Source organism: Budorcas taxicolor, chromosome 17 (genome assembly GCF_023091745.1).
Source record: "Budorcas taxicolor isolate Tak-1 chromosome 17, Takin1.1, whole genome shotgun sequence".
Lineage (NCBI taxonomy): Eukaryota > Metazoa > Chordata > Mammalia > Artiodactyla > Bovidae > Budorcas > Budorcas taxicolor.
In genome coordinates, this window is record NC_068926.1 from 52459202 (window position 1) to 52474478 (window position 15277).

Genomic DNA, 15277 nt, shown 5'->3' on the forward strand with positions numbered 1-15277 from the left:
TTCACTTATGATGTTGGATTCTTTGGCAACTTCTTGTGTAGTTGTAAGAGGATCAGCTTCAATGATGGCTCTCAGTTGGTTGTTGTCAGCTTCCAGTAGTGGTCACTGCACTCCTCATCTTGAAGGCTCTTGTCTCCTTTGCAAAACTTTTTGAATCACCACTGCACTGTACTTTTCTTAGCAGTTCCTGGGCCCAAAGCATTGTTGGTGTTGCAAGTTGTCTCCGGTGCTTTACAACCCATTTTGAATTTGAATTAAAAAAAAAAAATCACTTGAATTTGGTTTTCATCTAACATCATTTTTATAGTCTAAAATAAATATAAACAGCAAGTAATAAGTCATTAGCAAAAAAAATGTGCATTAAAATTATGTATAACATAACCACATTTAAGAAGGTATTCCAGTACCAAATAGCCAGGGTTCAACAATACAAAATCTCAATTATTTTTTCACTAATCTAATAGGTATTTGGAGTAGCAAATGGCAACCCACTCCAGTATTCTTGCCTGGAAAATTGACGGGCAGAGGAGCCTGGTTAGCTGCAGTCCAAGGGGTTGCAAAGAGTCAGATACAGCTGAGCACCTGAGCACACATACAATAGATGTTTACCTTAGAGAAGTTCTTGTGTATGTTTATTATAGCATTGCTGAAAAGGGAGTACATTGAAAACTAAACATTTACCAACAGGGGAAAGGATAAATAACTTGTGATACAGTCATACTGTGGGTAAATGATTAAAATGGTAGAGGTTTATATACGTATTAACATGGGTATGTCTCATACAGAAGGTTGAGTAGAAAAAGCATTAAAAGGATGTGTACATTATGCCCTTTATGTAATTTAAAAAATGTAAACAACCAGAAATATGCTTTTTATGTCTTAAAATTAAAAACACATATGGTAAGATGTTAGCATTTGTTAAAACTATGGGCGAGTGCTTGTTATGGTACTCTTTGTAATTTTCTAAAAATGTTTGCAATGATTCTTCATTTAAAAACTGAGGGGAAGAGGAGTGACTGGGATTGAAATGAAAATAGACGAGACAACCCTTCAAGAAAAAGTTTGGTTGTGAAAAGGCGCAGAGAGAGGAAGGCAGGAGTTCCTGTCTCCTGGTTTCTGTTTTCTCTCTGGAGTGTGGTGGGTGGTTATCACCTGACAGTCAAGCCTGGGGTGAGGGGTTTGAGGAGAGTAGAGAGGGTGTCAGATAGTCATATTTGGTGAATCAGAGCTCCTTGATTACAGGAAGATGTGTTGGCAGCCAGTGTCGGGCATCCACTTGAGATAGCGATTCTCTGATGATGTCCCAGTCTACACAGGCAGACAGCTTCTTTCCCACAAAGCTCAGCTGTAAAGATACAGACACTGAAGAAAAGTGAGGTCATTGTAGTCATCCAGGCTTAGGTCTTGCTGCCAGTCAGGTGTACAGGAAAGTGAGCAGAAAAGGGGTTCCAGGCAGTGAGTAATGATCAGCAGGAGAGTGTCCTGGGTTGGGGATGGGTGGTAAAGAGGAGCTGTAAAGCCAGAAGGGGCTGACGCCCAGGGAAGGGGGAGGCCCAGGGTCACAGGCCTTGAGGTGAGAGTGTTGTGCATCCGGATGCTTGAGCATGGGAGTCGGAAGGATCTTGGAGGTTTGATTTCTGAGGGGACCGTCTTCTCTAGGGTCATAAAGTCCAGTGAGCATCCTCTTGAGAGTTGCATGGTTGGCGGGAGGTGGAGCAGCTCCCATGTGCATAGGGAGGGCGCTCAGGACAAGGGCAGGAGCTACCAGAGAATGGTGGAATGAGCTTCGGATGGGCTGTGCTTCACAGGAACGGAGGCAGGACCGTCCTGGTCTAGAACGGCACTGTTCAGTACAGCAGGGCCCTTCTCCACAGAGCTGTTTAAATCTAGCTGTGTGGCAAGCATTCACAAGTTTGTGTGTATGTGGCTGATGGCTATGGTATTGGACTGTGCAGATGGAAGGCCTTTTCTGTCTTTACAGAAAATTCTGTGAGCCCTCCTGGTCTAGGAGGGAGAGGCAGGACCGTCTTTCTTCCCCTGGCCCTGAGCTCCGATGGGTCATAAAGGGTGTGAAGTGTGGTGAGGGGCTGGGCGGGGGTGTTCAGAGCTGTGTGCACGTGAATGCACCAAATCTTGAGGCTAGATTTAGTTCAAGACATACACAAATTATGAAATTTTCTAGGTGTGAGCTAAATGTTTTGTTTAAACTATGCGTTGATTTGTCAAAGATTTATTTGTCTTCTTGTTCTTCCAAGACCAAGAAGAGCAATTCAGTTGGAACTGAAAACCTTCAAATAGAGTTCATCTAGCTACAATGATAAGATTGTTCTATGCAGTCTTTCAATCCCTGGGTAAATGTGGAAAGAGTATTTGAGAGCAGGTTGTTTGCTGTCTGTGCTCAGTCTAAACCAGAGCGCAGCTTGCAGCGTCTGAGCACACTTCTCATTCTCGCAGCACGCTGGCAGGCTCGGACGTCAGCCGGAGGAAGTGGCTGATCCCGGGAGCGGAGCATTCCATCTTCACTGGGCAGCCCCTGGACACCAAGGTGGACAGCCAGCTGGAGGAGACCTGCCTTCCTAGGTGAGCCAGCTCCAGCGAAGATCTCATTTAGGCACTCTTAGCTTTTCTTAGAGATTTCAGTTGCCTTTCAAAGTTTAGGAAGGTTTAAAGAGCCATCTCCTTGTTCCTTTCATGTCTTAATTTTGAGAATCTGATTTTTCTTTTACTTTGAAAGGCTAGTGCTTTTAGGAAATTTTCCTTTCAGAGGTGCTGCAGAGCCTCTGCACTTGTGCCCCTGGCATAGCCGTGTGCTCTGTGCATGGGCTTGCAGTTAGGACACGAGGTTGATCCTCACCCTGTGGATCACCGGAGCCTCCAGAAGCAACCTCATTCGTTTCCTCCAGAGTGCCATATAAATATTCTGTTTCTCTGAGTGCTTCCATGGTGGCTCAGTGGTTAAGAACCCACCTGCTAATGCAGGAGACGCTGGTTCGATCCCTGGGTCAGGAAGATCCCCTGGAGAAGGGCGTGGCAACGCACTCCAGTGTTCTTGCCTGGGAAATCCCATGGACAGAGGAGCCTGGTGGGCTACAGTCTATGCAGTCACAAGAGAGGCAGACACGACTTCGCAGCTAAACAACAGCATGTGCTAGGCTATGAAAAGGATTGAGAAACAGTGGTCTTATACAACAGGTTCAGTTTTATTGACTTGTATTGAAAAGCATACGTATTCATTGTGGAGCATAACTATCAACCCTCATTTTATTCCTCTAGTCTAGTAATAATCCCAGTAAACCATCTTAGTTCAGGCTGTTACAACAGATTACCCTTGACTGGGTGGCTTAAACAACAAACGGTTACTTTCTACAGCTCTGGAGGTGGGCAGTCTGAGATCAGGGTGCCAGCATGGCTGGGCCAGATTCTGTCCTCGCGTGGCCTTTCCTTGGTGCATATGTGGAGGGAGAGATCAAGGTATCTCTTCCTCTTTTTATAAAGGTATTAACCCCAGCATAGGGGCTTCACTCTCACGTTATCATCAAAACCTAATCCCCTTCAAGACCCTACCTCCCCGCCCCCGACATATACACTATCGCATTGAGAATAAGAATTCATCATAAGAATCTCATTCAACATAATTTTGGGGAGACAGGAAATATTCAGGTCATAGCACTGTGTGTCTTGTAATTACTATTTAAGGTACCATTCTGCTCTGGAAAAGGATCTTTCACCTGGAAGTTCACCAAGTTTATTGATAAAAAAGCAGAGAGAGACTTTAGACACACCAATCATGAAAGCTTTAAAAGAACTTAATGAAGAAAAAGTATTTAAAAGTTGGGGCACACAGACAGAGAAGGAGGATACCTCGAATAGTAAGTATTTTATTCCTTGTCTGATAGAAATATAGATGCATACATAGATCTCCTCCCCCTTTCTACCCCAACTATATACCTTCTTAAAATGAAATGCCCCAAGTAATGAAATAACAAGTTAAATTTGTTTTCCTGCTGCTTCAGCCCTATTTCAGACAGTTGAATCCTAGTTGTTAATGTATCATTGTTGTTACATACATACCTTTTATACAAAGTAAATGACATATTAGTCTCTGTTATTAAAGATTCCTGTGACATTCTTAAGAGTATTTGAAACTTTCTGCCTCAGTTTGTCTTATTTGCACACATCAGAAAGTTAAAGCAGGCATTTGGAGTTCGTGAAGTGAGATGTAACATTTGCTACGCTCCCTTTCTTGCTTACTGAGCATCTGTCAGTAGGACAAGAGGTCTGTTTATTAATAACTTTGTTTGTTTACTTTTGGCTGTGCTGGGTCTTAGTTGCGCACGGGCTTCTTTCTAGTTGCCGCCAGCAGGGGTTACTCTGTTGTGGCTGTTCTTCTCCCTGCAGGGGCTTCTCTTGTGGAGAGCAGGCTCTAGGGTGTGTGGGCTTCCGTAGCTGCAGCAGGTGGGCTCAGTAGTTAGAGCTCCTGGGCTCTATATCAGGCTATAGTTGAGGCACTCAAGCTTATTTGCTCCACAGCATGTGGGATCTTCCCAGATCAGGGATTGCACCCGTGTCTCCTGCATTGGCAGGCAGATTCTTTACCACTGAGCCACCAGGGAAGCCCAAGAAGTGTGTTTAATACTTGAAGTGTGTTTCACAGGTGCAGGCACTTGTACTTTCTCTGGCGCTTATTTGGTCAGGCCTGCTAATCATGTCATTAAGATCTTCGGCGTTGCATTTCCTAAGCAGTATCCCCTAGTAAATAACTTAGTGACCTGTTTTCTAAAAATAAACTCTCTTGAAAAATCCCACATTTTTTTTTCATCAAACATTTTCATTGTAATGTGGTGCATTTGCAAATAATCATTATAATATAGATAGAAGAATTGCTTGCTTTGTGTAACCATCTGTTGATGAAGGCAGATAACTGAAGCTAGTTTTGTTTTTACATTTTTCTGTTACAGAATTGGTGAATCCTCGGCCAGTTGACTCTTCAGTCAGTGCAAGTCGGTCCCCAGAGAAAGGTGCCCAGCAAAGACAAAAGAGGTTCAATTCTGCTTCACAGAGATCATCATCTTTGCCACCTTCAAATCGTAAATCGAGTACTCCAAGTAAGGGTTAGAGGTTTCTGTCTTGGGCTTGGAAGAGTGACATCTGAGCTGTGCACATTGATGTTTTCTGCCTCCCTTATGCTCTTCCTCGCACCTAGTAGTGCTCTGAACACCGAATCTCTAAATGCCATCTTGTTCAGTAACACTGTCTGATTGCACAGTTACTATGACCATAACAGAAGAAATTCTCACCGTTTATCAAAGTGAGATTTTTATGTGTGTCCCACAAATGTTTTGCAACTAATACCACTTCAGTTTTTGAGTCAAACTCAAATATTTTTGGCTGACTAATTATTAGTTCAAACAAATTAAGCTAGCCTGAAATAAAGCTGTGTGTTTTTTTTTTTTTTTCATGTAGTTACCTAAAGTGACTCAGCATTTTCTTTAGCCAGTTGCAAGTATGATTTTAAAGTTAAGCATTGGATTTCTGTATCCTTAGTTTCTATTTTCGTAAGCAGCTGAAGAAATTCATATATGACTGTGCTCAGAACTGTTCATAGGTGCACTGGTGTTTCCATCTTATTTCCAGTCTACTTCTAAAATCCTGAAAAACCAGTTTTGAGATGGAGCACTGCAACGACAGTCTGATAGAGTAAACTGTGGCCAGTGGTTTCCTCTAGATAGTTAGAAGTATGAATTGTTCTAATTTTGTATAGTCTTGTTTATCTTTCAAAAAGTTTTACAGTGAAAATGTATTCTTTTTAAAGTTAGTTTTTCTTTCAGTACTTTTCTGAGTTCTGCCAACATAGCCCATATGTAGAAGGAAAAGACTGTCCCCTCTTCATTTTCCTCTGTAGCAAAAAGAGAGATTATGTTAACACCAGTGACCGTGGCGTATAGTCCAAAGCGATCCCCTAAAGAAAATTTGTCCCCAGGATTTAGTCATCTACTTAGCAAAAATGAAAGCAGCCCGATTCGGTAAGTTCTCTAAAACTGGAGAATAAAGTATGTATAAAATTGATTTTTTTTTTAATATCACCTGTTACGTCTAGCTATCACTAATTTTTCAGTTGTCAGTGGGGATTCTGTGGATTTAAATCATTTAAATAAATGCCCTACTAAAAATAAAAAAGTACTATAATACATGAAAACAGTTTTTAACTATGTAAACTGGCTACTATAAAATTTAAATACTGCCTCAGAACCCCTTCCAGCTTTTGGATATAGAATAATTCTTTGTTTTCCTAAAAAGGTTTAAGGTATCAGGAAAACTGGGGGCCGTTTGTACAAGAAAGTGGGCTGTCTTTGTGTGGCCCTGGCACTGAACATCAGTTTGTGCTCTGAGAAGGCTGTTCTCTCTGAAGGGTGGTCTGCAGTGTGTACTGTGGTGGGAAATGACCACTGACGCCTAAGACACAAGAGCTGGTGGCCCAGCTCTGTCAGGCTGTTGGGGAAAATTAATGAAGCACATTGAACCTCAGTTTCCTTTTCTATAAAACAGGGATAATAATGCCTACCTGCTTATTTCATATGCTTGTTAACAAAGATCAGATGAGATCATGTATTAGTAAATGCCTTAAGTCACCAGCATGTAAATATAGTTTTGTGTTAGAAAATATTATTTAAATTTAAGTTTTAAAAAATATATGACCACCTTTCTCTCTTAAAAAATATGTAAATATGTGAGTTAACTTGGATGCCAGCTCATCTGTCTAGTGGAGAATAGGGAACATTGGTTAACATTTTTTTCTCACAAGTAAAACTTGCTTCATTCAATAGATTTGATATACTTTTGGATGATTTAGATACTGTTCCTGTGTCTACTGTACAACGTTCCAATCCAAGGAAACAACTCCAGTTTCTTCCTCTAGATGACTCGGAAGGTATCTTTTCCTAAAAAATTATTCATTATGGTTTTAGTCATTCATTTTGTGAGTTTCTGGTATCAAGGCTCTAGATGTCATTATAGCCTGCACTTGAATTTTTTTACCCAAGGGTCTCTAAAAATAAGCATTTTTGATGCTCATATTGTTTGTGTTATCCTCATTGGAAAGTTGGGAACTGAGGTCAGGGGATGTTAATGTTTAATTACCAAGGCCATACTGTCAGTTTTTTATGTTCTATAACTTATATACAACTTAGGCTTTGGATGTTTTTTCCTTTTTCTCAATTGTACTTTCCGTTTTAGATAAAGTTGTAAAATAATATACATGAAATTGCTTGGGCAGGCCCTTAAAATGCTGACTCTGTAATGTTGATATATGTCCACTAAATGTGTTGCTTATTTTTTAAACCTTTTTTGCTTCAAGTTTACAGAAAGTTTGCATACGTTTATTTAGGGGAGATGTGAAGATTGTCAGACTGAGGGAAAGGTTTTTAGAATTCTGAGGAGAAAAAGCTGAGTATATATGATTTATTACATATTTTCTTTTCATTACATTTTTTTGACCGTGTAGCAGCCATTTCCAGAAAGTGAAGTTGGGTAGCATATTTAGTATGTACATGCTCTCTGAGAAGAGTTGATAAGGAAGAAATTTCTTTTTTTTCTGGCAGAAAAAAAATACTCAGAAAAAGCCACTGACATCCATGTTAATCATAGCTCTTCCCCCGAACCGTTGCCAAATGGAGCGAAGAAAGTCTCTGTGAGACCAGCCTGGGAGAAGAACAAGTCAGTTAGCTATGAACAGTGTCAGCCCCTCTCCACAGCACCACAGGGTAACAATTTTGAGTATACAGCAAAGATAAGGACCCTAGCTGAAACGGAACGGTTTTTTGATGAACTTACAAAAGAAAAAGACCAGGTAAAAACAAACAAACAAAAAAAGTTTTAAATCTTTATCTGAACTTAGTACATATGTCTGAGGAACAGTCAGAAGGGAATTATTGAGTCAAACGCAGGAAGTATTGTTGATGCCATACAAAGCTGTGCTGGAAACGCGTGTGAACCGAGCTGTCGTTACTAATTGTGTCAGAGGGAACTTGGGTGAAGTCGAGATGGACCAGAAAATACTAGGCTGAAGTCTTTTCTCTCCATCCTATTATAAACATCCTTGCCAATAATTAGAATTCCCCTGTTTTTATTTAAACGTTTTTTTTCTGTGTGTTACCAGATTGAGGCAGCACTAAGCCGAATGCCGTCTACTGGAGGACGAGTCACTTTGCAGACGAGATTAAATCAGGTGACGTGTCTTAGCTTGAATCTGCTTTGGAGGCCTGATGCTAGTCAGTGCTCCATTTAACCATGAGGATTTTTTTCCTTCTAATTTAGAAAAAGTGTTTATTGACTTCCTTATGGCTGTGCTGGGTTTCTGCTGGCTGTGTGCGGGCTTTCTCTAGTTGTGGCGCGTGGGCTTCTCCTTTCGCTGGTCTCTCTTGCTGCAGAGCGTGGGCTCTAGAGCGAGGGCTCAGTAGTTGTGGCACATAGGTTTAGTTGCCCTGAGGCATGTGGTATCCAAAGTTCCCGGACCAGGGATCAAACCTGTGTCCCCTGCGTTGGCAGGTGGATTCTTAACCACTGGGCCACCAGGGAAGTCCGCACGGCCTCCACAGTGGTTCTTTAATGTCAGTTTTTAGGCACACTGAAACAGTCAATCAGAGCTTTTAGCTTTTATGGGAAGTGTTTGGTAATGACAGCGTATTTTATAACTTGATGCTAGTTTTCAGGAACAAAGTGATTTTACTTGATACTTCCAAGAAAAAGGCATTCATGCCATCATGTTTTCAAGAAACTAACTTGGGAGCAAATGGCAAGATGTCTGTTAACAGATTTCTGCCTTGTTAAGGCTCTCACATGAAATATCTCCTTTTGTGTTTTGTTTTTTCCTCCCCAAATTGCAAATTATTTCTGAATCTCTTTCCATTTAGTAAACATGTAAAACAGTGGCACTTTGCAACTGGAATAGATGTGAGGTTAAAAAGAGAGATGTGATTCCATCATTGAGCAGGAGATGGTGCAGGTGAAATGGCCCGTGTGCCTTTCTTCTAGTTGCTTTTCAAAGAGAATTACCAATAAAATGCATGAAGCCATGGGACATTTTAAATCTCTTTTTGTAACATTTTAAACATCACATCAGTGCTGTGTCTCATATAACGGAATGCTTTGGCTTTTCAGTGCCTTCAGTCAGTCAGTTCAGTCGCTCAGTCGTGTCCGACTCTTTGCGACCCCATGAATCGCAGCACACCAGGCCTCCCTATCCATCACCATCTCCCTGAGTTCACTCAGACTCACGTCCATCGAGCCCGTGATGCCATCCAGCCATCTCATCCTCAGTCGTCCCCTTCTTCTCCTCCCCCCAATCCCTCCCAGCATAAGAGTCTTTTCCAATGAGTCAACTCTTCACATGAGGTGGCCAAAGTACTGGAGTTTCAGCTTTAGCATCATTCCTTCCAGAGAAATCCCAGGGCCGATCTCCTTCAGAATGGACTGGTTGGATCTCCTTGCAGTCCAAGGGACTCTCGAGAGTCTTCTCCAACACCACAGTTCAAAACCATCGATTCTTCGGTGCTCAGCCTTCTTCACAGTCCAACTCTCACATCCATACATGACCACAGGAAAAACCATAGCCTTGACTAGACGGACCTTAGTCGGCAAAGTAATGTCTTTGCTTTTGAATATACTATCTAGGTTGGTCATAACTTTTCTTCCAAGGGGTAAACGTCTTTTAATTTCATGGCTACAATCACCATCCGCAGTGATTTTGGAGCCCCAAAAAATAAAGTCTGACACTGTTTCCACTGTTTCCCCATCTATTTCCCATGAAGTGATGGGACCAGATGCCATGATCTTCGTTTTCTGAATGTTGAGCTTTAAGTCAGCTTTTTCGCTCTCCTCTTTCACTTTCATCAAGAGGCTTTTTAGCCCCTCTTCACTTTCTACCATAAGGGTGGTGTCATCTGCATATCTGAGGTTATAGATATTTCTCCCAGCAATCTTGATTCCAGCTTGTGTTTCTTCCAGTCCAGCGTTTCTCATGATGTACTCTGCATAGAAGTTAAATAAGCATGGTGACAATATACAGCCTTGACGTACTCCTTTTCCTATTTGGAACCAGTCTGTTGTTCCATGTCCAATTCCAACTGTTGCTTCCTGACCAGATTTCTCAAGAGGCAGGTCAGGTGGTCTGGTATTCCCATCTCTTTCAGAATTTTCCACAGTTTATTGTGATCCACACAGTCAAAGGCTTTGGCATAGTCAATAAAGCAGAAATAGATGTTTTTCTGGAACTCTCTTGCTTTTTCCATGATCCAGTGGATGTTGGCAATTTGATCTCTGGTTCCTCTGCCTTTTCTAAAACCAGCTTGAACATCAGGGAGTTCACGGTTCACGTATTGCTGAAGCCTGGCTTGGAGAATTTTGAGCATTACTTTACTAGCATGTGAGATGAGTGCAATTGTGAGGTAGTTTGAGCATTCTTTTGCATTTCCTTTCTTTGGAATTGGAATGAAAACTGACCTTTTCCAGTCCTGTGGCCACTGCTGAGTTTTCCAAATTTGCTGGCATATTGAGTGCCTTAATTTCAGGAAAAGTTCATTCTCAGATCAATCTGTGATACCAGAAGGAAAGGAAGACACATAGAAGAGGTCTTGTTCTAGGTTTGTACTTATGGATCCTACACAAGCATTCTCAGCCCTTTTCTTTTGTTGCCCTTTGTCTTCTCACTATATTGAAGCAGTTTTGACATACGTGACCGGAAACTAAGGCCCTTTAAAAGTCTTATTTTAAGAGCTTGTTGGGACTTCCCTGGTGGCTCAGTGGTAAAGAATCTGCCTGCCAGTGAAGGAGGCATATGAGTTTGATCCCCAGTCCAGGAAGATCCCACATGGGTTCTTCATTATCTTTAACGTCTCTTTTATCTCTGACTTTGTTTCATTGTCTTTGTTGCTCTGAAAGTTTTTATTTCATAATTGATAAGACTCAACACATGAAACTCATTTTTAAGTAGTTTACTGAGAAATTTCCTGGTGGTCCAGTGGTTAGGACTCTGTGATTCCCCTGCAGGCAGCACATGTTTTTGTTTGATCCTGGTCCCAGATCCCACAAGTCACAAAGTGCAGCCAAAAATAAATAAATAAGGCAGTTTATTGGGAAGGCAGAAGAAGAATTTGTTGGTTCTCTAATTCTAAATGTATCTGAAACATTTGGTTCCATATATGTTTACATATGCTTATATGTTTACATAATGATGACTTTAAGCTCTTTATGAAGTGAAGTGAAAGTCACTCAGTCGTATCCGACTCTTTGCAACCCCATTGACTGGTCCATGGAATTCTCCAGGCCAGAATACTGGATTGGGTAGCCTTTCCCTTCTCCATGGGATCTTCCCAACCCAGGGATTAAACCCAGGTCTCCCTCATTGCAGGCAGATTCTTTACCAGCTGAGCCACAAGGGAAGCCCACAAATCCTGGAGTGGGTAGCCTATCCCTTCTCCGGCGGATCTTCCCGACCCAGGGATTGGATTCTTTACCAACTGAGCTATCAGGGAGGCCCAAACTCCTTACAATCTTATTTATTTTTATTTTTGGCTATGTTGGGTCTTCGCTGCTTCGCTGTGGACTTTTCTTGAGTGGTGGTGTGTGGGCTTCTTGTTGTGGTGACTTCTCTTGTTGTGGACAGGCTGTAGAGCGTGCGTACTTCTGTAGTTGTGGCACGTGGGCTCAGCAGTTGTGGCTCCCTGGCTCTGGAGCACAGGCTCAAGAGTTGTGGATACTGGCTTAGTTGCTTTGCAGCATGTGGGATCTTCCTGGATCAGGGATCGAAGTTGTGTCTCCTTCACTGGCAGGCAGATTCTTTACCACTGAGCCACCAGAGAAGTCCCAACAAGCTCTTAAAATAAGATTTTTTTTAAGGGCCTTAGTTTCCAGTCATGTATGTCAAAGCTGTTTCAATATAGTAAGAAGACAAAGGGCAACCACACACACAAAAAAGGCTGAGGATGCTTGTGTAGGATTCGTAAGTTTAAAAAGGGCAAAAAAAGATGAAAAACGCTCCACCTCACTAATGAGTTTAAAAAAACAAACACACATTTAAACAAAAGCATAATTTTTAAGGCTTTCCAGGAGGCTCAGCGGTAAAGAAAATGCCTGCCAGTGCAGGAGCCGCAGGAGCCGTGGATTTGATACCCGGGTGGGAAAAATCTGGAGAAGGAAATGACAACACACTCCAGTATTCTTGCTGGAGAATCCCATGGACGAAGGAGCCTGGTGGGTTACAGTCCATGGGGTTGCAAAGACTTGGACACAACTGAGCACGCACACCTGTGCATGCATCATTTTTAAGCTCTTACATTGGCAGGTGAAAAAAAAAAACAATGATAGCTGGGCTAGGGAAAAGCTTATCCTTCAACACTGAGTAAGGAGAAAGTGTCACAGACTTCCTGGAATTCAGCTTGACATGTATCCAAAGCTTTAAAATTATACATTTTTTTGGACCTAGCGTTTTTACTTGAGGGAATGATTCCTAAGGCAATATTTTAGGTATGTGTAGAGACATGTTTCAGAATATATATTTAATTTAAAATGATCTCATAAAGGATATTCCATAACAAGAAAAGTTAAATTGAAAAACATTCTAAAGAAGTGTTTGATTTTTTTTCTTAAAAATGATGTTTCTATATACATAAAAAACAGGAAACAGGAACCGTGGTTGTTACTTTTTGCTCTTCTATCTTCTGAATATTCTAAAAATGAATTGTTAATTTCTTACAGTGAAAGTTGTTGAAGAGAAAATTTTTAGGTTTTATTTCAGGATACCATTGGAGTTAGTACTGAATAAAATACCTAAAGTGGTGAATATATATTTCCGGTACTGTTTAACAGTAGTAGTATTTATTTTAAAATAGCAGTTGTTACACTGATTCATTGTACAGTCTCTTGTTTCTTGGAAAGCTCTCCTCCAGCAATTTTCCTTTTTAACCTAGAAATTTTGGTCAGAAGAAAGTTCTCTGATATAAGTGGGTTACAGCACCAATCACATGTGTCCATTTTTTCTGGGGAAATGTATGAAGAACCTTCTGGGCTCCTCTTGTACTGTTTTCAGTTCAGCGGACTCAAATAATTCTCTCCTTCTAGAGAACTGGGTTGCTGTTGCTATAATTTCCACATAGTGTATCAAACATATTGAGAATATTTAAAGTTCAGCAGTTACCTTGAATGGTTGAAAAGGTGATTTATGTTTATAGTTTAAATGAAATAATGTAAAGGATGATTTGTATAAAAGCCAAAATAATTTTAATTTTTGATGTTTAAACTTGCTCATTTGCTGAAAGAGGTCATTTTGGTGATACTTATAGAATTGGTGAACTTGGTAGAATTCTGATTAAGTTTTTTCCTTTATTTTTGCCCAGGAAGCCTTGGAAGATCGTTTGGAGAAGATTAATCGAGAGCTGGGTTCTGTTCGCATGACGCTAAAGAAATTCCATGTTTTGCGCACCTCTGCAAATCTTTGAGATTTGTAGTCATTAAATTTTGAGACATTTTTGTTTGCACTAATGTATAATTATGCACTCAAAAAAGGCAAACTATTTTATACTGTTTCTAAGCCTTCAAACGTAGTTTTACAATCATGCTATTCTTTACACTTGCTATTTTATACTTCAGATAGCCACATATTTTCAAGATATTTTTGTTATGCTCAGGAACCTCTTGTATATTTTACTATTTAAAAAGTATTATTTTTAAATAGTATATGTCTCCTGTTTATATCAAGAATAAAGAAATATAACAGGGGAGGCAGCTTTGTTTCTAAACATAGTGTTATCCTTTTATGATGAACTTTGCACACCAGTTTTATAAACTTGTTCTACATTGTGAATATGATTCTAAATTTTTTTAAATAAATGCTTAAGAGCTTCCACAGTGATAGAGTAATACATGCTGAATGCAAAAAAAAAGCATACCCTAGATTTAGCTATGTTGAAGTTTTTTTTAAGTGATAATTCCTGTTTGAAACGTGTCTTAAGAGTGAATATTAGAGTTAATAATGGAAACATTGGAAATAATGGAATATTGGAAAGCTCTGAAAGTGAGAATATTTCATTCTGTTTCCCTTAAGCTTTCTTATTTGTAAGAAAGAAAAATGCTAGAGATAGAAATCTCTAATTTTGTTATATATGTAGTACTTTCTAGAAAAAAGTCAGTTGGAGAGCTGTAGCTTTCTGCCCATCTTTCTGAATGTAACTTGTGTCCCACCTTTGACAGTGAGATGATAAAAAGCTTTGATGAAATATAGGCCACCACCCAGTGAGGTTGTAAGAGCAGTTTCCTCAGTGTACACGGCCTCAGATGTCAGATTGTCAGGAAGATGTTTTTAACATCTCTCCACCATCCCCCCCCATCCCCCCACCCTCCCAATGAAGAATACACTTCCATTGTAGCTGCTGTAAGAACAGTAGGTGGAGGTCAGAGCAGCTTATGCTGCTTGTTACTGCACAGGTAATGTGTCTAGATAGAGCGCCGTGCCTTTCAGTTGGCCTTGCTGGGGGGCTGTAGCCCACCGCCTTGGCAGTGCCTCCTGCTCTCAGAATTTCCACGTAGGCAAGAGGCTGTGATCTGACCAGAAGTATGGCAGGTAGAGGTCCTGACTGCTGGTCAAGGTCCGGGCTCCTCAGCTGCTCATTTTTTTGGTGGCCAGTCAGAACCCAGTACCCACTCAAGCTCAGTATGTGTTGATAAACAAGACTCATTCCACACTTTCAACACTAATTCCCACTGATTCAGGTTTTAAAGTTTGGTTTACTTTTGAGCTTTTTCTCCTCCTCCCTGTGGCTCTTAATAGCATGTAGTTTTGGTGAGCCAAGCCACCTGATATTCCACTAGGGTCTATGTATGCCTTTGAGCAGGGATCTCAGAGAATCTTTGAGCACCCTTCACCAAAGCTTCCTCTGCCTGAGCTCCAGGCCTGGCTCCCTCCTCAGGCTCCCTGCTCAGTGTTGTGGAGGGTTCTCAGCAAGGGGAACCCACTGACAGCTGCCCCTCCTATTCCTTCCTGTCCATGAATCAAACCTTTGCTCCCACCTCCTGCAACCTGTTGAAGACCTCTGGCTAATCAGTTACTCATCAGAATCAAGTGCCTTAGTCCCAGTATTTTTTTCTAGTCTTTTTTTTTTTTCTTTCTTTCTTTTTAATCTCCTAGTTCTAGTGAAGAAAACATTCATTTTAATCAATCTCCAGTATAGCTGTGTCAAAACTTAAAGGGATTGACTTTACAGGTGATGCTCCCTTTAGTATGGTCCTA

At 40.9% G+C, this 15277-nt stretch overlaps 1 protein-coding gene across 1 annotated transcript in view; it reads left to right on the forward strand.

The window, feature by feature from the left end:
• Positions 1-13490, forward strand: part of MPHOSPH9 (M-phase phosphoprotein 9) — a 52207-nt gene extending 38717 nt beyond the window's left edge. Inside the window, exons 16-23 of the mRNA XM_052654909.1 lie at positions 2455-2580; positions 3697-3869; positions 4959-5105; positions 5903-6023; positions 6825-6928; positions 7599-7846; positions 8156-8224; positions 13389-13490. Of these exons, the coding sequence (XP_052510869.1) occupies positions 2455-2580; positions 3697-3869; positions 4959-5105; positions 5903-6023; positions 6825-6928; positions 7599-7846; positions 8156-8224; positions 13389-13490 (1090 nt within the window). The remainder of the gene's footprint in view (positions 1-2454; positions 2581-3696; positions 3870-4958; positions 5106-5902; positions 6024-6824; positions 6929-7598; positions 7847-8155; positions 8225-13388) is intronic.
• The last annotated feature ends 1787 nt before the right edge of the window (positions 13491-15277 follow it).